General features: G+C 42.5%; 1 protein-coding gene across 4 annotated transcripts in view; it reads left to right on the forward strand.

Moving 5' to 3' along the window:
* LOC140469697 (astrotactin-2-like) overlaps positions 1 to 26,932 on the forward strand; it is a 1,585,258-nt gene that overhangs the window by 792,414 nt on the left and 765,912 nt on the right. For all 4 annotated transcript variants that reach the window (XM_072566454.1, XM_072566452.1, XM_072566453.1 and 1 more), the window contains one exon: positions 15,971 to 16,121. In XM_072566454.1, the coding sequence (XP_072422555.1) occupies positions 15,971 to 16,121 (151 nt within the window). The remainder of the gene's footprint in view (positions 1 to 15,970; positions 16,122 to 26,932) is intronic.

Below are 26,932 nucleotides of genomic sequence, written 5' to 3' on the forward strand. Positions count from 1 at the left end.
GAAAAGGGGGCATAAGATAGCCTTGTCTGAGAAGATTAGGGTGAATTCAAAGAGGTACTTTCGGTATATTAAGGGAAAAAGAATAGCTAGAGAGAGAATAGGGGCCCTCAAAAACCAAAGTGACATGTATGGGTAGACCTGCAGGAGATGGATGAGGTTCTCGATGAATAGTTCTCCTCTGTATTTACTATAGAGGAAGACAAGAAAACTTGGAAACTTGGGGAAGTTAGTGGTGATGTCTTAGGGACAGTCCATATCACAGTAGAAGAGGTGTTGAATGCATTAGGATATACGAAGATGGATAAGTCTCCTGGTCCTGACCAAATATATTCAAGAACACTACAAGAGGCTACAGAAGAAATTGTGATGGCCCTGGTTGTTATTTTTGCATCATTGTTAGTCATGGGTGAGGTCCCCAAAGGGCTGCAAAGAATACCCTGGGAAATATAGACCAGTAAGCCCAACTTCTGTGTTTGGTGAATTACTAGAGAAGATTCTGTGGGATAAGGTATGCATGCATTTGGAAAGACAGGGTTTGATTAAGAGGAGTGAGCATAGCTTTGTGTGTGGGAGCTCTTGCTTCACAGTTTTATTAGAGCTCTTTGATGAAGTGACCAGGAAGGTTGATGAGGGAAGGGTGGTAGATGTAGTTTATATGGATTTTGGTATGGCCTTTGATAAGGTTCCACATGTAGGTTGATCTGGACGGTTAGATCACTCAGAATCCAGGGCAAACTGGCAAATTGAATAAAAAATTGGCTTGATGGGAGGAAACAGAGGGTAATAGTGGAAGGATGCTAGTTGGACAGGAGTGCCTCAGACGTTGGTTCTGGGCCCATTACTGTTTGTTATCTATATCAATGATGTGGGTGAGAATATATCAGGCATGAATAGTAAATTTGCTAATGACACTAAAATAGGTGGTATCATGGACAGTGAGAAAGATCATCAGAAAATGCAGCAGGACCTTGATCAAGTGATCACTTGATCAAGGTCCCCCTTGACCTTGGGGAAGCAGGCGAAGAACTGGCAAATAGAGTTTAATACAGATAAGTCTAAGGTCTTGTATTTTGAAAAGTCAAATCAAGGTAAGAGTTTCATGGTGAAAGATAGGGCCTTAAGGAACGTAGTGGAAAAGAGGGAGTTTAGGCTCACAGTTCTCTGAAAGTTGAGCCATAGGTAGACAGGACAGTGAAGAAGGTTTTTGGTATCCTGGCCTTCATCATTCACGGCTTTGCGAGGCACAGATCGGGTGAATGTAGTCAGTCATTTTCCCAGTGTTGGGGAATCGGAGACAAGAGGACATCAGTTTAAGGTCAGAGGGGAAAGAATAAAAGGGAACCTGAGGGGCAACATTTTTACACAATGGGTGGTACACATATGGAATGAGGTGTCAGCAGAATTGGTTGAGGAGGGTACATTAACAACATTTGAAAAGCATTTGGACAAATACATGGACAGGAAAGAATTATAAGGATATGGATCAAATGCAGGGAAATGGGGTTAGCGTAGACAGACATTTTGATCAGTTTGGAACAGTTTGGGCCAAAGGCCCTGTCTCCGTGCTGTAGGACTTGATGACTCTAATATTACCTGACATCTATTTTGCAAATTAATTATGAATTAGTCTTTCCCAACTGATCTCTTTGATGACAATAGAAAATAATGTGTGGAATTTCCATTGAAATGACAGCAAAATCTTGTATCAATATTGAATTAAAGGAGATTCCTGAGCAAACCCTGACTTTATTCATGATAGATGACTCCACAGCAGAATTAAGATGATTGTATATTTAACTGGATGTGGTGTCACAATTTAGTGCTGAATAGAATGCATTAATATTGCTAGAATGAGATTATAACCATAGCTAAGTTGAAAGAACTTAATGTCTCAGACTGAAGCTTTTTAGCCACTTCTACACTGTGCAGAGAGCACTGCATTGACTGAGGTGTTTTCTTCAGATAACACACTGATGTTCTGATAGCCTCCTCGAGTGGATGTAAAAGGTTTCTTAATATGTATCAAAGGTGAGCAAGGGAGCTTTCATTGCATGTGGCTAACATGCATTCCTCAATAAGCAGCACTCAAAGAGGTAATGTTTCCATTATCACAAAGTGTTTGCCATGACTGACTTCAACCCAGAAGTAAGTGAGGACTGCAGATGCTGGAGATCAGAGCTGAAAATGTGTTGCTGGAAAAGCGCAGCAAGTCAGGCAGCATCCAAGGAACAGGAGAATCGACGTTTCGGGCATAAGCCGAAAAAGGATTCCTGAAGAAGGGCTTATGCCCGAAACGTCGATTCTCCTGTTCCTTGGATGCTGCCTGACCTGCTGCGCTTTTCCAGCAACACATTTTCAGCTTCAACCCAGAAGTACTTGGTTGTCAAGTATTTAGGGATGTCTTGAAATCATGAAACTTGCAAACCTTCCCTGCAGTGGATATCCTGGCCCAATACAGTGCAGATGACCATGAACGCCTTGAGTGTTAGTGACAAATTGCTTATACTGTGTCAGTTTGTGACAGATTAGAAATAAGACCATGAGAATTAGAAACAGAAATAAGTTGTTCGGCCCCTCGGGTCTGCTCCAGTATTCAGTAGGATCATGGCTGATCTAATATTCTTCATGCCCACTTTCCAGCATTTTCCCCATAATCCTTGATTCCCCTACTGAACAAAAATCTACCCATCTCAGCCTTAAATACACAGAATATATATTAAGTATATCTGCCCCCATTACTGTCTGTAGCTAGGCATTCCAAAGACTCTCAACCCTCAGAGAGAAGAAATTCCTCCTCATCTCACTCACTAAAGGCCATTTGTTTCTTTTAAGATCAGAATAATTGAGGATTAATCTTTGGTTTAGAAAATGTAGAGGCTGTGTTTTTTTAATAGTAGTTCAAAAGAGAATAGACTGGGGAGAAGCAAGTATAGTTTCTCCTCCAGGAGGGTATTTTCAGAACAGTTAAGGAAATAAGTAACTTCAGTTTGGTTTATACAATGTCCAGACCAGGAGTGTTTGGTGAGAAATCTATAGGTTATTAGAAGCTGAGAAGGTTTTCGCTGTCAGTGTCAGAATTATTCATAAATGTAATCTCCACAGTTCACAGGATAAATTTTGGGAGAATTTATCAAAGTGAACTTAAAGTTTTGACATGGAAATGTAATTTCTTTACATTTGAATCTCTGTAATGGCTCATGTTGAGACTTTGCTAAATTTTCTTCTATATTTAATAGTTTTTATTGTTTTCCCTTTTTGTGTAATAATCTTCAGTTTTGGTGTTTATTAAAAAAAACTAATTCTGCAGCCTCTTGTGACTATCTTTCAGTGACTGACCACCACATTAGCAAAAAATAAGAGTAAACCAGATGATCCATCAGACCACATTTCATTGTGGGATCAAACTTGGGCAATCATACCAAGAGCTGGGATCATAACACTGTACGTCAAAATATTTTTTCAATTTTAAAATCAAATTAAGGTTTTCTTCTCCATCCAAGCAATTGGAAGAATTAGAGAGCATAGCTGACATCCTCAGGGAAATATCTGAAAGAGGATTTTGAATCCAACTGATGGAGGGAACATAACTATCACACATTGAGAAATTGCAACACCATTAAAACACTGGCATGAATTATAATATCTACAGACGTTAATTCAACTCTCCCACATTGTCAGGCTCTCTGAAATGAATGTAGAAATTAACCATAAACTTATAGATTTGTTGGATTTTTAAGCGGTAGATGAATAGTGAGATGCCTGAAATACTACTCATTGATGTATATAGGGAGTCCGATTATATGTCATTGTCTCTCACAAGTATTTTACTGTCAAGTTGATTAAGTGTTCTCATGCAGCTAAAAGCCTTTTGAGCTCTGACATTTGGTGCATGAACATCAATAAAAATGTTCTGAAGTTTTTATTTCAATTGGAGGAGAGTAACCAAGAATAGAATTGGAAAAAATTCAGACTTCTGGGTTGTGGTCAGGCATATTTTTTTTACCAGTGTACAAAGTCAAAAAATAATTGTAACTTTTGTTCAAAGTTGCACATCCAGCAAAATGTGAGAATAAATTTTGCAGTACTTCAGTAATTTCAGCATTTTAAACATAGGAGTTAATGTGCATAATTTGCAGCTCACATGTCAGATTTATCTTTTGCATTGATTTTAATGAAAGGACAGTTATTTGGGCCATGAATCAGCCACAGTGACTTACACACTTTAATTTCCCATTTGAGTTCCCATCCTAACATTTCTCACCCTGTGCATGCAAAATCATAAAGCAAGACAGGGTCCTTCAGCCAATGATTTACCTCAAGATTTTGAAAATTTTATTTGCTCTGTTTATTAAGTGTGCTAATAAGGTATCCATGATTTATGTAACATACATACCTTGAGAAGCAAGATGATTTTGAACCTATAGTTCTGAAAGATCTCCATGATGAGATTATTCCTATGTTTTGGTCTGTTCAAAACTAATTAATATAAATAATTTGATGTGATTAGCCAGCAGTTCCATGATCAGTGGTCATGTATTTTGTGTTCTATAGGTTAGCCCGTGTAATATATGTGATGAATACTGGTTTCTTGTTGATTCAGATATCTTGAAGTTTACTCACAACACTATTTACAATGCTGCTGAATCTCAGACTTGTACATACAATCTGATTCAGTCCTTGCTGATGTTTCAATACATTACATACAGCTGACTGACTGAATACATGATCCTAACTTTATTATAGAAAAGCAATGACAAAAGATGAAATAGGCAGGTATTTACTGGAACATCACATTTTGTGATGCCATGTAACACGAGTCTCTGACCTGGAGTATATGCCACAATATAACAACTTTAATGTGAATATTTGTTTGATTGTTAGACATTCAAGGGGACCTAGATTGTTTTATTGAGAAGATATTTACACATAGAGGCATTGGCAATTGCTATGGGTTAACAGTTGGGGAGTCTTCAAAGTCCAAGAAACGTTTGACAATTTCAGTTTGTAAACAGTTATGATTCTAATGAACAAGGTCATCCAGGTAGAGCCGATCAAGTATGAGTTCTCTGATTGTGGCTGTTATCCTGGTCCAATCAGGGAGTCCTGACTGACAGATAAAAACAGGAGTGTTTGGGCACTGCAGGGAGTGGAGTGCATTATTTCCCCGTCCAACTCTATTTTGATTTAGTCCCTACCCTCCCCTTCGCTGTTTTGATCACACAGCATTGATCTTTGATGTGAAGGGCAGTGCTTGTCACTGGCCACTCGGGTGTTTTTCCTCTCTTCCTGGTGGTGGAAGTTGAATAAAGATTCATGCACTTTGTGTCTCTCGCTGTGTCTCACACCTACACACACACACACACCATGGGTGCTGGGACAAATATAAGCACTACCGCAGTTAGGCGGTAGTGTGGGGGTTAAATTTTTTTAAAAATTTAAAAAGAGAAAAAAAAATAAACAGGAGTGTTGGTGCTGTGGAGTCCGTGGACCATTTATATATTGGATGTGGGCGTTTGCCCTCCCTTTTTGATTTTCTTAAAAATCTCCTCCTCTGCTTTTGGTTGCACTTCAGTCCTACGCTCCTGATCTTCGGGCACCCAGTACGGAGGAGTGAGGGCAGGTCCGAAGACCTCCTCGTGGGTCTGCTCCTGGGCCTGGCCAAACTGGCCATCAACAGGTCCAGGCAGCGGGCTGTGGAGGGGGTCGTTAGGGCCGACTGCCTGCCCCTCTTCCAGGGTTACGTTAGAGCCCGGGTGTCCTTGGAGAAGGAGCACGCGGTGTCCACCAACACCCTGGAGTTGTTCAGGGAGAGGTGGGCGCCGCAGGGAGTGGAGTGTATTATTTCCCCCTCCAACTCTATTTTGATTTAGTCCCTACCCTCCCCTTCACTGTTTTGATCACACAGCATTGCCCTTTGATGTGAAGGGCGGTGCTTGTCACTGGCCACTCGGGTGTTTTTCTATTGTCCTGGTGGTGGAAATTGAATAAAGATTCGTGCCCTTTGTGTCTCTCACTGTGTCTCACACTGCACACACACCCCATGGGTGCTGGGGAAAAAAAAAAGCACTACCGCAGTTAGGCGGTAGTGTGGGAGTAAAAAAAAAGAAAAAGAGAAAAAAAAAATAAACAAACAGGGATGGCTCCCCTTCACTGTTTTATCACACAGCATTGCCTTTTTGTGAAGGTCACTGCTTGTCAAAAAAAAAGAAAAAGAAAATAAACAGGAGTGTTTTTGCTGTGGAGTCCGTGGACCACGTGTATATTGGGTGTGGGCGGTTGCAATCCCTTTTTGATTTTCTTAAAAATCTCCTCCTCTGCTTTTGGTTGCACTTCAGTCCCACGCTCCTGATCTTCGGGCACCCGGTACGGAGGAGGGAGGGCAGGTCTGAAGACCTCCTTGTTGGGCTGCTCCTGGGCCTGGCCAAACTGGCCATCAACAGGTCCAGGCAGTGGGCCATGGAGGGGGTCGTTAGGGCCAACTGCCTGCCCCTCTTCCATGGTTACGTTAGAGCCCGGGTGTCCTTGGAGAAGGAGCACGCAGTGTCCACCAACACCCTGGAGTTGTTCAGGGAGAGGTGGGCCCTGCAGGGAGCGGAGTGCATTATTTCTCCCTCCAACTCTATTTTGATTTAGTCCTTACCCTCCCCTTCACTGTTTTGATCACACAGCATTGCCCTTTGATGTGAGGGGCACTGGCCACTTGGGTGTTTCTTTTCTTCCTGGTGGTGGAAACTGAATAAAGATTTGCGCACCTTGTGTCTCTCACTGTGTCTCACACCTGCACACAAACAACATGGGGGCGGGGGAGAATAAGCACTACCACAGTTAGGTGGGAGTGTGGGGGTAAAAAGAAAAAAAAGACAAAGAAGTAAAAATAAACAGGAGTGTCAGGTATTCTGGTTGCTCTGAGAGCTGGGTCAACATCACATGCCATGAACATTAATTGAGGGGTGGATTTGGTGACAGGATACTGGTCTTTGTGGAGTTATTTCATTGCTGTTTTGGGAAATGAAAGAGAAATGCAAATTCAGTCTAGTTGAAGGGGTCTATTAAACCCAATTTTTGATTCAGGGAGGCAAGTTGGAACAGAATTAGGCCTGCTGACCTCGAAGCAAAATTGTAGGTCGCCACGGAAGCACGCAATTGCCGGGGGAAACTTGTTAGAAAACCTGCTGTGGTCTTCTGAAACTTTGTCACTGTTGTTTTCAAAGATGCTAGGCCTTTTCGTGGTCACGTCTCACACCACACCATTTTCCCAACCCATGCTTCTCAACCCATGACCGTCTCCGACCACAATGCCCCAATGATCCCTCAAATCTCCATATTAGCTCTAGCAGTATCCACCATGGGCAAATCTCATGTCATGTGGAGTTGGCATAGGTTGTTGATCATGAAAAAATATCCCAGTGAAATTACATCTTAACTACCATATTTAAGAGTCTGCCAAGTCTTTATGATTAGGGAAACCTGATCCGAAGTGCAGTTGGTTTGCCATTAAGAACTGTTACAACTGACTGTCCTTATAAAACAGTGTATACACTAACAAAACATAGCATCTGTTTACTCAGTGGTGGGTCTAATTGTCTTGTACAGAACAATGCAAGGTACCTAAAGTAAATGAATAAAATGATATATACATATGCATGTACATTATATACTATTAATCTCATTTCAATTTTGCTGGCACTTTACAAAACACTGCCAATTGTTCTGCAAAAATAGTATTATCTGTTAAATTCCATCCAATGCTGAGTTCAGTCTTGTTGATTTCTCTCAGTTATATTTTATTTTTTGGATGTTTGGTTGGTTAAGTTGGTTCAATGGCTAGAATGTCATTCAGAATAAAGCCAACAGCATGGGTTCAATCCCTGTACAGACATTGCTCATTCATGGAGACCCTAATGGTACACCTCATGCCAACCATGAGTATTCTTGAGCTACACATAAAAAATTGTCTCTTTATAAGGGAGGGAGATGTCTATGGGCCTTTGTGAACTATGCTTCCTTACATACCTGCATTACATTGCTTCGTTGCATGCATTATTTTTACTGACTTAATATAGATGAAAGCAAAGCCTTCTTGCTTTTTTTTATAATCTTGACTATTGATCAGAAACTGTATTTGACTGGCTGTATAAATACTATGGCTACAAGATCAGGTCAGAGGTGAGGAATCTGGCAGCAAACAAATCATGACCAGAATCTCCAAAGTCTGTCTGCCATTTATAAGATGCTTGTCATGGGTTTGATAGAGTACTCTCTGCTCAACAGGGTGAGTGCAGCTCCAACAATGCTCAAGAATTTGACACTATCTTGAATGAAGCAACTCCCTTGATTGGCGCCACATCCGCAAGCATCCACTCCCTTCACTGCTTCTGCTCAGTTACAGCAATTGTTTTCTACCATCAAGATATACTGCAGTTTCACGTTAACCCCCCAGCTCATTCACTATTCAGACTTGGAAATATATCGCTGTTCCTTCAGCAACACTGGGTCAAAATCCTCAACCTCCCTCTTTGAAGACATTGTGGGTCAACCTACTGCAATGGACTGCATCAGTGCAGGAAGACAACTCACCACCACCTTCTCAAGGGCAACCAAGGCCCAGCCAGTAATGTCCATGTGCCAGGAATGAATTTGCAAAGAAATCCTTTTCTGTCTGCTTCTAGGAAAAGCTGGGTTAACCTGCACTCTTTGCACTTGTCAGTGCAAAATGCCCAAAAAACACTGTTAATGTTATTCCTTCTAAATTACATGTTACCGTTTCTCCCACTCGTTCAATCATGGATCATGTTTGTTTCTGCACACCATTCTATTATCACGCCCCAGTGTACTTGATTCATTCCATTCAGTTTTCTGCTTCTGTCATTTTCAATTCATTAAGTTTGGTAGTTTATTTAATTAACTTCGTGTGTGACTATTTCCATACCATTAGTTATTGAACTTGCTTCAGCCCATTCTCAAAAATGACACTTCCAATTATTAGTTTTAGTACTATGAATCAGAGGCATTTATAATATTTGTTCATGGCAGGGTATAGCATCCTATTATAGACATAGACATGGACATAGAAGAATACAGCGCAGTACAGGCCCTTCTGCCCTCGATGTTGCGCCGATCAAAGCCCACCTAACCTACACTAACCCACTATCCTCCATATACCTATCCAATGCCCGCTTAAATACCCATAAAGAGGGAGAGTCCACCACTGCTACTGGCAGGGCATTCCATGAACTTACGACTCGCTGAGTAAAGAACCTACCCCTAACATCAGTCCTATATCTATCCCCCCTTAATTTAAAGCTATGCCCCCTTGTAATAGCTGACTCCATACGTGGAAAAAGGTTCTCACTGTCAACCCTATCTAACCCTCTAATCATCTTGTACACCTCTATCAAGTCACCCCTAAACCTTCTTTTCTCCAATGAAAACAACCCCAAGTGCCTCAGCCTTTCCTCATAGGATCTTCCTACCATACCAGGCAACATCCTGGTAAACTTCCTCTGCACCCGTTCCAGTGCCTCCACATCCTTCCTATAGTATGGCAACCAAAACTGCACACAATATTCCAGATGCGGCGGCACCAGAGTCTTATACAACTGCAACATGACCTCAGGACTCCGGAACTCAATTCCTCGACCAATAAAAGCCAGTACGCCATATGCCTTCTTCACTGCACTATTTACCTGGGTGGCAACTTTCAGAGATCTGTGTACATGGACACCAAGATCCCTCTGCTCTTCCACACTACCAAGTATCCGACCATTAGCCCAGTACCTCATCTTTTTGTTACTCTTACCAAAGTGAATCACCTCACACTTAGCTACATTGAACTCCATTTGCCACCTTTCTGCCCAGCTCTGCAGCTTCTCTATATCCCGCTGTAACCTGCCACATCCTTCCTCACTGTCTACAACTCCTCCAACTTTCGTATCATCCGCAAACCTGCTCACCCAACCTTCTAACCCTTCCTCCAGGTCATTTATAAAAATGACAAACAGCAATGGTCCCAATACAGATCCTTGCGGAACACCGCTAGTGACGGCACTCCAAGATGAACCTTTGCCATCAACTACTACCCTCTGTCTTCTTCCAGCCAGCCAATTCCTAATCCAAACCTCCAACTCACCCTCAATGCCATATCTCTGTATTTTCTGCAGTAGCCTACCATGGGGGACCTTATCAAACGCCTTACTAAAATCCATATATACCACATCTACCACTTTCCCCTCATCTACCTCCTTAGTCACCTTCTCAAAGAATTCAATAAGGTTTGTGAGGCACGACCTGCCCTTCACAAAACCATGCTGACTATCCTTGATCACATTATTCTTATCCAGATGTGCATAAATCCTATCCCTTACAATTCTCTCTAAGACTTTGCCCACAACAGAAGTGAGACTCACTGGCCTATAGTTACTAGGATTATCCCTACTCCCCTTCTTGAACAAGGGAACCACGTTTGCTAGCCTCCAGTCCTCTGGCACTACTCCTGTAGACAAAGAGGACACAAAAATCAAGGCCAATGGCTCTGCAATCTCCTCCCTTGCTTCCCAGAGAATCCTAGGATAAATGCCATCAGGCCCAGGGGACTTATCTATTTTCACCCTTGCCAGAATTTCCAACACCTCTTCTCTACATATCTCAAAGCCATCCATTCTACTTATTCATGCCTCAGTATTCATATCAACAACAATGTCCTGTTCCTGAGTGAATACTGACGAAAAGTATTCATTCAGTGCCTCCCCAATCTCTTCAGCCTCCACACGCAACTTCCCATTACTATCCTTGATTGGACTTATTCCTACCCTCGTCATTCTTTTATTCCTAACATACCTATAGAAAGCCTTAGGGTTTTCCCTAATCCTACCAACTAAGGACCTTTCATGTCCCCTCCTTGCTGCTCTTAGCTCTCTCTTCAGGTCCTTCCGGACTACCTTATAACTCTCAATCGCCCCTATTGAACCTTCACGCCTCATCTTTACAAAGGCCGCCCTCTTCCATTTAACAAGGGATTCCAATTCCTTATTAAACCACGGCTCCCTCACACGACCCTTTCCTCCCTGCCTGATAGGTACGTACTTATCAAGGACACTCAATAGTTGCTCCTTGAACAAGTTCTACATATCAATTACGCTCTTGCCTTGGAATCTACTTTTCCAATCCACACATCCTAAGTCATGCCTCACCGCATCATAATTTCCCTGCCCCCAGCTATAACTCTTGCCCTGTAGTACACACTTATCCCTCTCCATCACTAGAGTAAAAATCACTGAATTGTGGTCACTGTCCCCAAAGTGCTCACCTACCTCTAGTTCCAATACCTGGCCTGGTTTGTTACCCAGAACCAAATCCAGTATGGCCTCACCTCTTGTTGGCTTATCTACATATTGTGTCAGGAAACTCTCCTGCACACATTGGACAAACACTGACCCATCTAACAAACTTGAGCTATAGCTTTCCCAATCAATATCAGGAAAGTTAAAGACCCCCATAACAACCACCCTATTACTGTCACTCTTCTCCTGAATCATCTTCGCAATCCTTTCTTCAACGATTCTAGGACTATTAGGAGGCCTGTAAAAGACTCCTAACAGGGTGACCTCACCTCTCCTATTCCTAACCTCAACCCACACTACCTCAGATGGCAAATCTTCGTCCATCGTCCTTTCCACCGCTGTAATACTATCTTTGACAAGCAAAGCCACACCCCCCCCTTTTACCCCCACCTCTGACCCTACTAAAACATTTAAACCCTGGAACCTGCAACAGCCAATCCTGTCCCTGATCTAGCCATGTCTCCGTAATAGCCACAACATCGAAGTCCCAGGTACCAACCCACGCTGCAAGTTCATGCAGGATATGTCCTGAATCATTACAGGCAATAGTGTAACAGAGTGAATCGTGCTGCATTAAAGACAGCCATATACACCATTAATTCTGTGGTAAAAGTTGCCAATTAATACCATATAGGAGAATGTGAGGACTGCAGATGCTGGAGATCAGAGTCGAGGAGTGTGATGCTGGAAAAGCAGAGCAGGTCAGGCAGCATCCGAGGAGCAGGAGAGTCGACATTTCAGGCATAAGCCCTTCATCAAGAATGAGGCTTGTAGGCCAAGGGGGCTGAAAGATAAATGGGAGGGAGGTGGGGGGGAGGGGAAAGATAACTGGGAATGTGATAGGGGTGAAAGTGATAGGTCAGAGAGGAGGGTGGAGCAGACAAGTGGGAAGGAAGACTGTCAGGTAGGACCATTCAAGGGGGGGGGAAATGGAGAAACTGGTGAAATCCACGTTGATCCCATGTGGTTGGAGGGTCCCAAGGTGAAAGATGAGGTGTTCTTCTTCCAGCTGTCGGGTGGTTAGGATTGGCAATGGAGGAGGCCCAGGATCTGCATGTCCTTGGTGGAGTGGGAGGGTGAGTTAAAGTATTCAGCCACAGGGTGGAGGGGTTGGACAGTGGGGGGCCCAGAGTTGCTCTCTGAAATGCCTCACAAGTTGGCGTCCTGTCTTCCAATGTAGAGGAGACCAATTAGGTGCAACGGATGCAGTGATACCACATTCCTGTTTTGCTTCCCCATTGCCTTGCCAGTGTTTCATTCCCAAGTGAAAATACAAGACGACAAAGAGCAGAAGTCGAAAGTCATTTTCCTTTTTTATAAATCTGACCTTGATAAGCTTATCTTTTCCCAAACAGAGATCTGGAAGTAACAGCTAATTGAACAAAGGATTTATCAAGATTGCTTAATTAAAGTGAAAGTGTCTATAAACAACAGGCAGGTTTACCAGCTAAATATAATGATGCACTACCGACCTTAGGCTACCAATTAACAAAGCCACTGGAGATCATTGTAAACGCTAAATAATAGGTTTAGGTTGAACTAGAAATGTCTGCTGGTTTCAGTTTTAGAGAAAACAAGTGTATTGTAATTAGGAAGGTATATAATGAAACCAAAAAGTTTTAAATGGATAGAAGCATCCTTTAAATATAACCTATTTTTCTAATCATTCTGTTCAGGGATGCTGTTACACACCTCTGGAGCAAGTGGTTCTGAGGTACAGGCTTCCCAGTCCAGGGATATGGGCACTGCTGCTCAAGTACCGATTGATCCAGACTCCAATCAGGTGCTACAATTTGCATCCTAAAACATCTCATTTGGAACAAGTTGATATAATGACTCTGCAGTAGCTTCTTTCAAGATTTTTTGTAATGTTATGTGGAGTTTGAGTTATAGTGCATTTCTTTGGCCAGAGTTAATTAACCTAATGTTATAAATGGCCAAGATGTACAGTGATATTTGAAAAGGTAATTTCAAAAGAACTATTACTGTGTCATTTAATCAAGCTGTTATGACTGCCACTTGAACCCATTTGCAGTTGCTTTCAGAACTTTGTTTAATTATATGAATGAAGTCAGGCCTTCAGACTTGACCCTAATAAAACTTGAGCAAATGAAATAGGCTTACACCAAATAAAATGTAACCTTGTGCTGCAGCATCTTACAACTTTACTAAGGTTACTGCTTTCATTCCTTAGTTATTCCTCCATTAAGTCTTTTAAGAGAATGTCAGATTTTTAATCATTCTGTGAGCAATATCCATAATTAGTGACTGCACAAAGTCAGATCTGAAGATTATGAATGGAGAGAATATTTGTAACTTACATTGTGTTTTATGTTTGCAGTAACTTATTGATAATCAATATGATAATATATTCCTCTGCAGTCTGCTGGAATAAAATCAGTTTCTAATTGTCACCAACTCATGCTGCCATTTTAATTGGTCCCTCATATTGATTACATTGTTTTGTTATAGTCTACTCTTGAAGTATAACTTTAAGCAGGTAAAACATCCTGCTGGTGGTCTATCAGATAGTAATGTGGATCTTTAGTAGTGATCTTACATGTGGCAATTCAGGTTTTGGGTATAAAATTCTCCAATAATTTATTTAACTCTGTCATTTTATAATCTCAATTGCATTTTTGAGACTCCATTTCTTATTTTCTTTGTCACTCCTTCTCAATTGCACCATCTACTCAGTTGACTCAGTTATAGGGAGAGGCTGGATAGGCTGGGACTTTCTTCACTTGAATGGAGAAGGTCGAGGGGGTGACCTTACAGAGGCTTTTAAGATCGTGAGGAGTATAGATAAGGTGAATGGCAGGTGTCTTTTTTTCTGTAGTGAGGGATTTCAGGACGAGGAGGTATATAAAAAGGGTGTGAGAGACAACTTTTTTTTAAGAAGAGGTGCTTCGTGTGTGGAATGAGTTTGCAGTGGAAGTGGTGGATGTGTACAATTATGATGTTTAATGGACTTTTAGATGAGTACACGCATAGGAAAGATTTGGAGGGATATGGGCTAAGTGCAGGCAGGTGAATGTGGTCTAGTTTGGGATTATGGTTGGCATGGAGGGATTGGACCAAAGAGTTTGTTTCTGTACTGTGTGACTATGACTGGCAGTATCTGCCTAAAGATGCCAGAAGAGCTGTGAGGGAAAGTTTACAATTTCGGTTTTTCATTCCACTGAATCTGGGTTAAAGTTCCTTTTTCTCTTGATTTCTGCATTAAAATAACACAGATTAAGAACTCTGTGTCTGGAGTTTGGAAAATATGAGCCACACATCCATGGTTAAATGTCCTTTGTTTTTTGAAATATGAATCTGATTGTTAATCGAATAGCCAAGCTGAAGACATTTGCTTCTTTACATCTTTATCCATTCTTATTCCTTGAGCTAAACTTCTCCTTGGCCTTTTGCTTGGCAAATGGCCAGGAAGTCAGCTGTAGGAGTGTACCTTACTGGGGCTTATGAATATATCCTGTCATTGATAACTTTTCATTCTCCCTAAATGGGAACATATTTTTTCAGCAATAAATCCACAGTGGAAATGAAAGGCTTTGTCCAGTGATTAAGACTCCTGGTGACATATGATAGAAAGAATTATTTTAAATGGAATTTGTCATGATAGCTCAAACTATAAATTAGGAAATTAATTTCATAATGATTAAAACACCTTCCAAAGAAATTATTCATGTACTTTTCTGTATATAGCGCGGTTATTTAGCACATCAGGATCCTGTCCCTGAAGGTGACTGTCAGCTGAATTCAGTAATGCTTGAAGTTTTCTAAAGTCAGTAGAATGTTGATTTGAAACAAATGCTTCCAAAAAATAAATGTGAGCTGTTTTGAAATGGGTTTTCAGGTTCCAATGAGGAAAGGCTCAGAGTTGATTACTTAACAGTGTGAAAACAGGCCCTTTGGCCCAACAAGTCCACACCGACCCACCCAAGCGCAACCCACCCATACCCCTAACCTAACACTACGGGCAATTTAGCATGGCCAATTCACCTGACTTGCACATCTTTGAACTGTGGGAGGAAACCGGAGCACCCGGAGGAAACCCACGCAGACACTGGGAGAATGTGTAAACTCCACAAAGTCAGTCGCCTGAGGCAGGAATTGAACCCAGGTCTCTGGCGCTGTGAGGCAGCAGTGCTAACCACCTTGCCACCCTAGTTGTTACTGGTGATCACAAAATGCAGTGAGTTGAATATCTTTGTGGTTATGTTCCTTCAAAATTCATTCAACCATATGGCATTGCTGATATTTTATTGAGTTTTGATTTTCTTGGTAATGAATTTAAAATTCAGTTGACGTATATTAACAGATAGGGGCACCATATCTTGAAGATAGCAAGTGCAGTCACTTCTGAACAATCTCATACCCTGAGGAGATAGCAGAATTTAAATTTACACATGAGTAGTTATGCTTCTAAATGGTCTAATTTAGACTGGCAGTCTCTGAAGGATGAAACAATTTGAAACATTAAGCTAGTTGTCTGGACTGATGAAATAGATGAATGAGGTTCACAGTGTGTGTTGTCAAGACTCCTTTCCTCCTTGGTTAGTTGCTGTTGGGGTCAATTTAATTCTGTGGCATTGCTCTAACTTATTCAATTCTGGTGTTCTTTAAAGGGAGGAAGCTATGCAATCTACGTACTTTGAAACGCCAGACGACCTCTTGTCCTCATTTGGCCCTGTGCGTGACTGCTCCCGGGATAATGGAGGCTGCACGCGAAATTATCGTTGCGTGACTGATCGAAAGATTGACACCACAGGATGTATGGTATGTTATAAAGCCTCATCAGTACAACTGCAGAATGCATGTTGCATAGGAAACAGGGCAAGGTTCATTTATAGGTGACCCAGGAAGAATCCGAGTTAGTGTTAAGCTTAATTCTTGGTATGAATGCAAACATTGAAGTGCTTCAAGTGTGTATTAAATCGACAACGTTTCAGCAAAGTTGTACATTTTTTCATCAACTATGTGATGTAGCCAGTCTTCAAGTCTGCTGACTTTTAGTCTGCTGGCCAATGGTTCTAAGAGACTATAACATACTTACCAGATTAATATTGAGTGGTTCTGCTCAGCAAATCAACCTCGTTGACAGCATGAAGTCAAGCCACTTATTGTATCATTTATATTCAGTCAGGATTCATAGTTTTCCCATTGTCTCACTAGAAGGCTCCAGAAAATAACAGTAGCAATGCTGATTTATCCATTGATTGCAGAGAATCAGAGAATCCCTACAGTGTGGAAGCAGGCCATTCAGCCCATCGAGTCCACATTGACTCTCTGAAGAGTCCCAGACCTGCCCCTCTACCCTATCCCTGTAAACCTGTATTTCCCCTGGCTAACCCATGGAGCCTACACATCCATGGACATTATGGGCAATTTAACATGGCTAGTCCACCCTAACCTACACATCTTTGGACTGTGGGAGGAAACCCACGCAGATACGGGGAGAATGTGCAAACTCCACGCAGACAGTCATCCAAGGGTGCAATCAAACCTGGGTCCCTGGCGCTGTAAGGCAGCAAGAGCTAACCACTGAGCCAGCATGCCACCCCTAATAAAAACAAAAGCATAATGTTTGCACTTGGATGGTTTTATTTCAATGTAACAAAATGGAAGCAGTAATTTATGCAACTTTTCATACACAACTATCGCCCCTTTCCCCAAAGGTATTGGAATACAGTTCTGTGGTGGCTCCCATCGATTCTGAATTCAGGGTATGGGGTAATTTATCTGGAATACGCATTATATACGTCATCCATTTGCCCAGCTTGAAAGGTGGAACAGCCTTTGGGAGATGGGGATGGTGGTACTAAATCGCCTGTGTCTGTTCATTTGCTTCATGAACCAGTAACTTATTACTCTGGGATAAAAAACATAAAATGCCTGAGAAACTCACCAGATCTGGCAGTATCTGTGGAGACAGAACCAAGGTTAGTGTTTGTTAACACCCTCACTGCTAAAGAAAAATCAATGCCAATGCAAAGCTTTAAATCCAGTTTGCAATTCCTGTCTAGCCTCAGGTATTTTGGATCTTGCCTACGTCCTCCTATTCAGAATTACATTACTGAATGTAAATTTATGTTGATCAAAGATAAGGTTTGTTGCATTGGAATTGTCCTTGTGATTTAGTTCTCTAAGAGGTAAGATAAATGTCCTTTTTGTTGTTAGTTAAATGTTAGCAGTGCACTTTCGAGCTAGATTTAGTACTAAAAGCATTGTTCATCAGGGTGATGGGATTCATATGAGGAAATATGACGAACTGAGCATATGTTGCTAATGATTAAGTCAATTAATTTATGAATCAGTTTGTCAGATATGAGTGTTTCTGTACAGGAGGCAGGGACAGTGGGAACTCATCCCACACTGCTGCTGATATTTTCTGATAAATTCCTTTGCCTTTGGTCCAAATCTGTTAGATGTGTGTATGCATCACAAAATCTGGTGACATGAGTCCTTGTGCATTAACTTTGAATGAATTCAAATCAAACAAATGAGATCTATGATTGGACTGAGAAAAAAACAGCCCTGTAACATAGTAGTCTCAATTAAGCACTCAGTCATTTAAAAGTCAAATTTCCTGTATGAATTAAAGTGATCCCATTGTAACTCTGGATGTAATTACTGGAAGGATTATAGTGGTCCTTTTGATGGCTGGAACATTGATGTGACCATGTCTCTGTGTGCTCTCCTTGAACAAATAGAACATAGAACATGGGACAATACATCACAGAAAAGGCACTTCGGCCCACGATGTTGTGCCGAACATTTGTCCCAGCTTAAGCACCTATCCATGTACCTATCCAATTGCCGCTTAAAGGTCACCAATGATTCTGACTCTGCCACTCCCACAGGCAGTGCATTCCATGCCCCCACCACTCTCTGGGTAAAGAACCTACCCCTGACATCCTCCCTATACCTTCCACCCTTCACCTTAAATTTATGTCCCCTTGTAACACTCTGTTGTACCCGGGGAAAAAAGTCTCTTACTGTCTACTCTATCTATTCCCCTGATCATCTTATAAACCTCTATCAAGTCACCCCTCATCCTTCGCCGTTCCAATGAGAAAAGGCCTAGCACTCTCAACCTATCCTCGTAGGACCTATTCTCCATTCCAGGCAACATCCTGGTAAATCTCCTCTGCACTCTCTCCAAAGCTTCCACATCTTTCCTAAAATGAGGTGACCAGAACTGCACACAGTACTCCAAATGTGGCCTTACCAAGGTCCCATACAGCTGCAACATCACCTCACGACTCTTGAATTCAATCCCTCTGCTAATGAACGCTAATACACCAGAGGCCTCCTTATGACTCTATCCACCTGAATGGCAACTTTCAAAGATCTATGAACATAGACCCCAAGATCCCTCTGCTCCTCCACCTTACTAAGAACCCTACCGTTAACCCTGTATTCGCATTCTTATTTGTCCTTCCAAAATGGACAACCTCACACTTGACAGGATTGAACTCCATCTGCCACTCCTCAGCCCAGCTCTGCATCATACCTAAGTCCCTTTGCAGCCGACAACAGCCCTCCTCACTATCCACAACTCCACCGATCTTTGTATCATCTGCAAATTTACTGACCCACCCTTCGACTCCCTCTTCCAAGTCATTAATAAAAATTACAAACAGCAGAGGACCCAGAACTGATCCCTGCAGAACTCCACTTGTAACTGGGCTCCAGGCTGATTATTTACCATCTACCACCACTCTCTGACTTTGACTGGTTAGCCAGTTCTCTATCCAACTGGCCAAACTTCTCACTATCCCGTGCTTCCTGACTTTCCGCATAAGCCCACCATGGGGAACCTTATCAAATGCCTTACTAAAATCCACGTACACTACATCCACTGCTCTACCCTCATCCACATGCTTGGTCACCTCCTCAAAGAATTCAATAAGACTTGTAAGGCAAGACCACAAATCCGTGCTGGCTCTCCCTAATCAAGCAGTGTCTTTCCAGGTACTCATAAATCCTATCCCTCAGTACCATTTCCATTACTTTGCCTACCACCGAAGTAAGATTAACTGGCCTGTAATTCCCGGGGTTATCCCTATTCCCTTTTTTGAACAGGGGCACAACATTCGCCACTCTCCAGTCCCCTGGCACCACCCCCATTGACAGTGAAGACGAAAAGATCATTGCCAACGGTTCTGCAATTTCCTCTCTTGCTTCCCACATAATCCTAGGATATATCCCGTCAGGCCCGGGGGACTTGTCTATCCTCAAGTTATTCAAAATGCCCTACACATCTTCCTTCCTAACAAGTATCTCCTCTAGCTTACCAGTCCGTTTCATACTTTCCTCTTCAACAAAACGGTCCCTCTCATTTGTAAATACTGAAGAAAAGTACTCATTCAAGACCCCTCCTATCTCTTCCGACTCAATACACAGTCTCCCACTACTGTCCTTGATCAGACCTACCCTCATTCTCATCATTCTCATGTTTCTCACATACGCATAACAGGCCTTGGAGTTATCCTTGATCCTACCCACCAAAGATTTTTCATGCCCTCTCTTAGCTCTCCTCATCCCTTTCTTCAGCTCCCTCCTGGCTATCCTGTATCCCTCCAACGCTCTGTCTCAACCTTGTTTCCTCAACCTTATGTAAGCCTCCTTCTTCCTCTTTACAAGACATTCACCCTCCCTCGTCAACCAAGGTTCCCTCACATGACCATCTCTTTCCTGCCTGACAGGTACATACATATCAAAGACACATCGTATCTGTTCCTGGAAAAAGTTCCACATTTCAACGACATCCTTCCCTGACAGCCTATGCTCCCAATTTATGCTCCTCAGATCCTGTCTTGCACCATCATGTTTACCCTTCCCCTAACTGTAAAACCTGCCCTGTTGCACGCACCTATCTCTCTCCATAACCAAGGTGAAAGTCACAGAATTGTGGTCACCAGCACCAAAATACTCACCCACTAACAAGCCCATCATTTGTCCTGGTTCGTTACCGGTCACAGAATTGTGGTCACCAGCACCAAAATACTCACCCACTAACAAACCCATCACTTGTCCTGGTTCGTTACCAAGTACCAAATCCAATTTGGCCTCCCCTCTGGTCAGACAATCTACATACTGAGTTGGAAAAGCTTCTTAAATAAAGAATTAAGATTTCCTGATCAAAATAGGGAACTCCTCCTTGGATGAATCTGCACTTACTATGATAACAGTTGAGTTCCAAACAAGGATCGCTTCTTAGATCTGTCAGAAATTTAGAATTCAATCTTTAATAGCTCTTCAGTCCTTCATTGGTTGCAACCTTTCAAATTTTAGGCTTGGTTAAATGTCATTCATGCTGTCAGTTTCTATAGAGTTTTTGTATTATTTTGAATTCTCAATGAGACTACTGTTGCAAGGCAAGGAATTCTTAAATTATTTGATTACAGCAGCGAAACACCTATTCCGGACATGACAGCTTGCATTCATATAGCAACTTTAACGTGTCCCACAGAGCTTAACTTATAGTTAGGTTCCACTGCTGTCATCTTCTCCGAATACTTTTGACTTCTTAGAGTCACAGAGATGTACAGCATGGAAACAGACCCTTTGGTCCAACTTGTCCTTGCCATCCAGGTATCCTAATTTAATCCAGTCCCATTTGCCAGTGTTTGGTCCATATCCCTCTAAACGCTTCCTTAACATATATCCATCCAGATGTTTTTCGAATCATGTAAATGTACCAGCCTCTACCACTTCCTGTGGTAGCTTATTCCATTCACGCACCACTCTATGCGTGAAAAAGTTGCCCCCTAGGTCCCTTTTAAATCATTCCCCACTTAACCTAAACTGATGCCCTCCAGTTTTGGACCCCGCCACCCCAGGCTAAAGACCTTGTCTCTTTATCCTATCTAGTCCCTTCATGATCCTGTAAACCTCTATAAGGTCATCCCCTCAGCTTCCGATGCTCCAGAGAAAACAGCCCCAACCTATTCAGTCTCTCCCTATAGCTCAAACCCTCCAACCCTGGCAATATCCTTGTGAATCTCTTCTGAACCCTTTCACGTTTCACAACATCCTTCCGACAGCTGGGAGACCAGAATTGTGTGCAGTATTCCAAAAGTGGCCTAAACAATGTCCTGTACAGCTGCAACATAATGTCCTAACTCCTATACTCAATGGTCTAACCCAGAAAAATAAGCAAACCAAATGCTTTCTTCACTAACATGTCTACCTGGGACTCCACTTTGAAGGAACTATGAACCTGCACTCAAAGTTCTCTTTAGAGTCATAGAGATATACAGTGTGGACACAGACCCTTCGGTCCAACTCGTCCATGCTGACCAGATATCCCAATCCAATCTAGTTCCACCTGCCAGCACCCGGCCCATATCCTTCCAAATCCTTCCTATTCATATACCCATCTGAATGCCCCTCAAATGTTGCAATTGTACCAGCCTCCACCACTTCCTCTGGCAGCTCATTCTATACACATACTCTGTGTGAAAAAGTTGCTCCGTAGATCTGTTTTATATCTTTCCCCGTTACCCTAAACCTATGCCCTCTCGTTCTGGACTCCCCAACCCCAGGTAAAAGACTTTGCCTATTTACCTTATCCATGCCCCTCATAATTTTGTAAACCTCTATAAAGTCACCCCTCAGTCTCTGACGTTCCAGGGAAAACAGTCCCAGCCTGTTCAGCCTCTCCCTACAGCTCAAATCCTCCAACCTGGCAACATCCTTGTAAATCTCTTTGTTCAGCACCACTCCCCAGGACTTTACCATTAAATGATTAGATTCCCTACAGTATGGAAACAGCCTTTTAGCCCAGCAAGTTCACATCGACCCCTCAAAGAGTAACCCACCCAGACCCATTCCCCTACCTCATACTACGGGCAATTTAGCATGACCAATTCACCTGACCTACACATCTTTAGATTGTGGGAGGAAACCGGAGCAGGCAGAGGAAACCCACGCGGACACGGGGAGAATATGCAAACTCCACACAGACATTCGCCCGAGGCGGGAATCAAACCCGGGTCCTTGGTGTTGTGAGGTGGCAGTGCTAACCACTGAGCCACCGTACTGACCCTAATCTATGGGTCCTGCCCTGATTTGCCTTTCCAAAATGCAGCACCTCCCATTTATCAAAACTAAACTCCATATGCTACTTCTTGGCCCATTGCCCCATCTGATCAAGATCCTGTTGTTCACTGAGGTACCCTTCTTTGCTGAGGTAAAAACAATGACTGCTGATGCTGGAAACCAGATTCTGGATTAGTGGTGCTGGAAGAGCACAGCAGTTCAGGCAGCATCCTACCCTTCTTTGCTGTCCACTGCACCTCCAATTTTGGAGCCATCTGCAAACTTACTAACCATACCTCCGATGATAACATCCAAATCATTTGTGTAAATGACAAAAAACAGTGGAACCCCCAAGCACTGATACTTGTGGCACACCACAGGTCAAAGGCCTCCAGTCTTAAATGTAACCTTTCACCACCACTCTCTGCCATCTACCTTCGGGCCAATTCTGTATCTAAATAACTAGTTCTCCCTGCATTACATCTAACCTTGCTAACCAGTCTACCATGAGGAATCTTGTTGAATGCCTTACTGAAAGCCATTTAGATCATGTCTACTACTCTGTCCTCATCAATCCTCTTCATTACTTTTTCAATAAACTCAATCAAGTTAGTGAGATACAATTTCCCATGCACAAAGCCATGTTGACTATCCCTAATCAGTCCTTGCCTTTCCAAATACATGTAAATCCTGTCTCTCAGGATTCCCTCCACCAACTTGCCCACCTCTGATGTCAGGCTCACCGGTCGGTAGTTCCCAGGCTTTTCCTTACCACCCTTCTTAAATAGTGGCACCACGTTAGTCAACCTCCAGGCAAGCATCAGAGGCTGAAGGGTGACCTTATAGAGGTTTATAAAATCATGAGGTGCATGGATAGGGTAAATAGACAGGTCTTTTCCCAGGGGTGGGGGAGTCCACAACTGGAGGTAATTGGTTCAGGGTGAGAGGGGAAAGATGTAAAAGGGACCGAAGGGCAACTTTTTCATGCAGAGGATAGTGCATGTATAGAATGAGCTGTCAGAGGAAATGGGAAGGCTAGTACAACTAAAATATTTAAAAGATATTTGGATGGGTATATAAATAGGAAGGGTTTAAAGGGATATGGGCCAAATGCAGGCAAATGGGACCAGACTAATTTAGGATTTCTGATCGGCTTGGACGAGTTGGACCAAAGGGTCTGTTTCGTTGCTGTACATCTCTATGACTCTGTGACTCACCTGTGCCTATCGATGATGCAAACATTTCAGTAAGGAGCCCAGTTATCACTTTCCTATCTTCCCACAGAGTTCTAGGGTGCACCTGATTAGGTTTCAGGGACTTTTCCACGTTTATGTATTCTAAAACATCTAGCATCTCCTCCTCTGCAATATGGATATTTTTCAATATGTTCCACAGAGCTTAAGTTACAGTTAGGTTCCTCTGCTCTCACCTTCCACTAAAGTTTTTGATTTCTTAGAGTCACAGATATACAGCAAGGAAACAGGCCCTTTGGTCCAACTTCTCCATGCCATCCAGATATCCTAAATTAATCCAGTCCCATTTGCCAGCATTTGGCCCATATCCCTTTTAAACCCTTCCTATTCATGTACCCACCCAGATGTCTTTCAAATCATGTAAATATACCAGCCTTTACCACTTCCTTTGGTAGCTTATTCTATTCATGCACCACCCTCTGCGTGAAAAAGTTGCCCCTTGGGTCCCTTTTAAATCTTTCCGCTCTCACCCTCTAGTTTTGGACACCCCCACCCCAGGGAAATGACCTTGTCTCTTTATCCTATCCATGCCCTTCATGATTTTGTAAGCTTCTGTAAGGTCACCCCTCAGCCTCCAATTTATTTCCCCACATTCCCTGTCATCCAAATCCTTCTCCACAGTAAACCCTGATGCAAAATACTCGTCTACTATCTCCCCCATTTTCTGCAGTTCCACACACAGGCTACCTTGCTGATCTTTAAAGGCCCTATTCTCTCCCTAGTTACCCTTTTGTCCTTCATGTTTTTGTAGAATGCCTTTCAATTCTCTTTAAAACTATTTTCCAAAACTATCTCATATCACCTTTTTTTTCTCCTGATTTCCCTCTTAAACTCCTATTGCCTTCATACACTTCTAGGGAATCACTCGATTTCTACTGTCTATACCTGACATGTGCTTCTTACTTTTTCTTAAACAAAACCTCATTTTCTCTCATCATACAACATTCCTTGCACCTACCAGCCTTGCCCTTCACCCTAACAGGAACAGGAACTCTCGTTATCTCATTTTTGAAGGGTTCCCATTTTCCAGCTGTCCTGAGAACATTGACTCCCAATCAGCTGTTGAAAGTTTTTGCCTAATGCCATCAAAATTGGCCTTCCTCCAATTTGGAACTTTAACTTGTAGATCCTGTCTATCCTTTTCAATTGCTATATTAAAATGTTCACTGGCCCCAAAGTGCTCCCCCACTGACACCTCAGTCACCTACCCTGCCTTATTTCCCAAGAGTAGGTCAAGTTTTGCACCTTTTGTAGTAGGTACATCCACATACTGAATCAGAAAATTTTCTTGTCCACGCTTAAAAAATTCCTCTCCATCCAACCCCTCAACACTATGGCAGTCCCAATCTATGTTCAGAAAATTAAAATCTCCTACCATAACCACCCTATTATTCTGACAAACAACTGAGATCTCCTTAAAAATTTGTTTCTCAATTTCCCACTGAATATTTGGGGGGGGGGGGGGGGGGGTCTGTGGTACAATTCCAATAAGATGATCATCCCTTTCTTATTTCTTAGTTCCACCCAAATAGCTTCCCTTGATGTATTCCCAGGAGTATCCTCTCTCAGTACAGTATCCCTTATCAAAACACCCCTTCCCCTCCTCTCTTGTCTCCTTCCTATTCTTCCTATAGCATCTATACCTTGGAGCATTAAGCTGGCAGTCCTATCCATCGCTGAACCATGTTTCTGTAATTGCTATGATATCCCAGTCCCATGTTCCCAGCCATGCCCTGAGTTTATCTGCCTTACCTGTTAGGCCTCTTGCATTGAAATAAATGCAGTTTAATTTATCAGTTTTGTCTCATTCTCTGTTTTGTTCCTGCCTGCCCCGAACATTTCACACTGATCTCTTTTCTCATTATCTCCCTGGGTCACCCCTGCCTTACTAGTTTAAATCCCCCCAAGCAGCAAACCTCCCTTCCAATATATTAATTCCCTTCCAATTCAAGTGGAATCTGTCCTTCATATACAGGGGAAAGATGCTGGATATTGTGCAATCATCAGCGAACATGTCCAATTCTGACCTGACAATTGGGTGGGGGGGTGGGGGTGGGGGGGGGGATCATTGATGAATGAGACAAATTGGTTGGGCCCAGGACACTACCCTTAGGGACTCCTGAAACTAAACAAATGACCTTGAACAACCATAGCCAACTTCCTATTTGCGAGATATGACTCCGACTAGTGGAGAGATTGCCCCTGATACTCATTGATTCTAATTTTGCCACATTCAGTTGAGTGCAGCCTTGATGTCAAGAGTTGTCATTCTCACACCACTCTGGAATTCAGCTCGTTTGTACATTTGAATCAAGGCTGCAATGAGGTCACAAGCTGAGTGGCTCTGGCAAAACCCAAACTGGGCGTCATTGAGCAGGTTATTGCTCAGCAAGTGCTGCTTGATAGCACTGTTGATGATGTTATGAAGATGTGGGTGTGCTGTACCTTTAAGAGAGTTAAAAGCCAGCAGAACTACCTGACACAGCACCAAATGTTCTGAATAAGGTAATAGTGTTACACTTGGTCAAAAGCTTGATTAGCTGGTTGCCGGGAAACGACAAAACAGATTTTAATTTCGCCAATCAGTTTGAATTATACCCCGATAATACCAAATTCCAGTCAAGTTTGAATTTAGTATCTTGACAATCTTAAAAGCCAATGACACAATCTGATGCTTTGGGGGTATAAGGCCGGTGAAAATTGAACAGTTGAGAGGAGAACTGCCAAAGCCAACAACAACTGCAGACTGCCTGGACAATAGCTCCCTTAAAGGTATCTTTATCAATCCATGACCTGTGAAGCCCAATTTGAATCTGTTTTGTCATTTCTAAGCAACCAGCTAATCAAGCTTTTGACCAATTGTTACATTGTTACCTTATACAGCATCAAGTGTTCTGAATCAGGTAGTTCTGTTAGCTCTTAACTCTCTTAAAGGTAGAGTGCACCCATATCTTCAGAACGATGGCACCTTTTATCCCTTTAGGGATGATCGAGGGTCGAGTGATCTGGTGATAATTGGCTGAGTTGGATTCATCCTGTTTATTGTGTAGAGGACACACCTGGGCAATTTTCCATATTTTCAGGTAAATCCCAGTGTTGTAGCTGTACTGGAACAGCTCGGCTTGGGAAGTGACAAGTTTTGGAGCATAAGTGTTCTGTAATATTGCTGGAATGTTGTCAGGCTCCATAGCCTTTTGTTGTATCCAATGGCCCCAACTGTTTATTGATGTCATACAGAGTGAATTGAATCGGCTGAAGAGCACTGGACATTTCTGACTGAAGATTGCT

The sequence above is a fragment of the Chiloscyllium punctatum genome, chromosome 49, assembly GCF_047496795.1.
Source record: "Chiloscyllium punctatum isolate Juve2018m chromosome 49, sChiPun1.3, whole genome shotgun sequence".
NCBI lineage: Eukaryota > Metazoa > Chordata > Chondrichthyes > Orectolobiformes > Hemiscylliidae > Chiloscyllium > Chiloscyllium punctatum.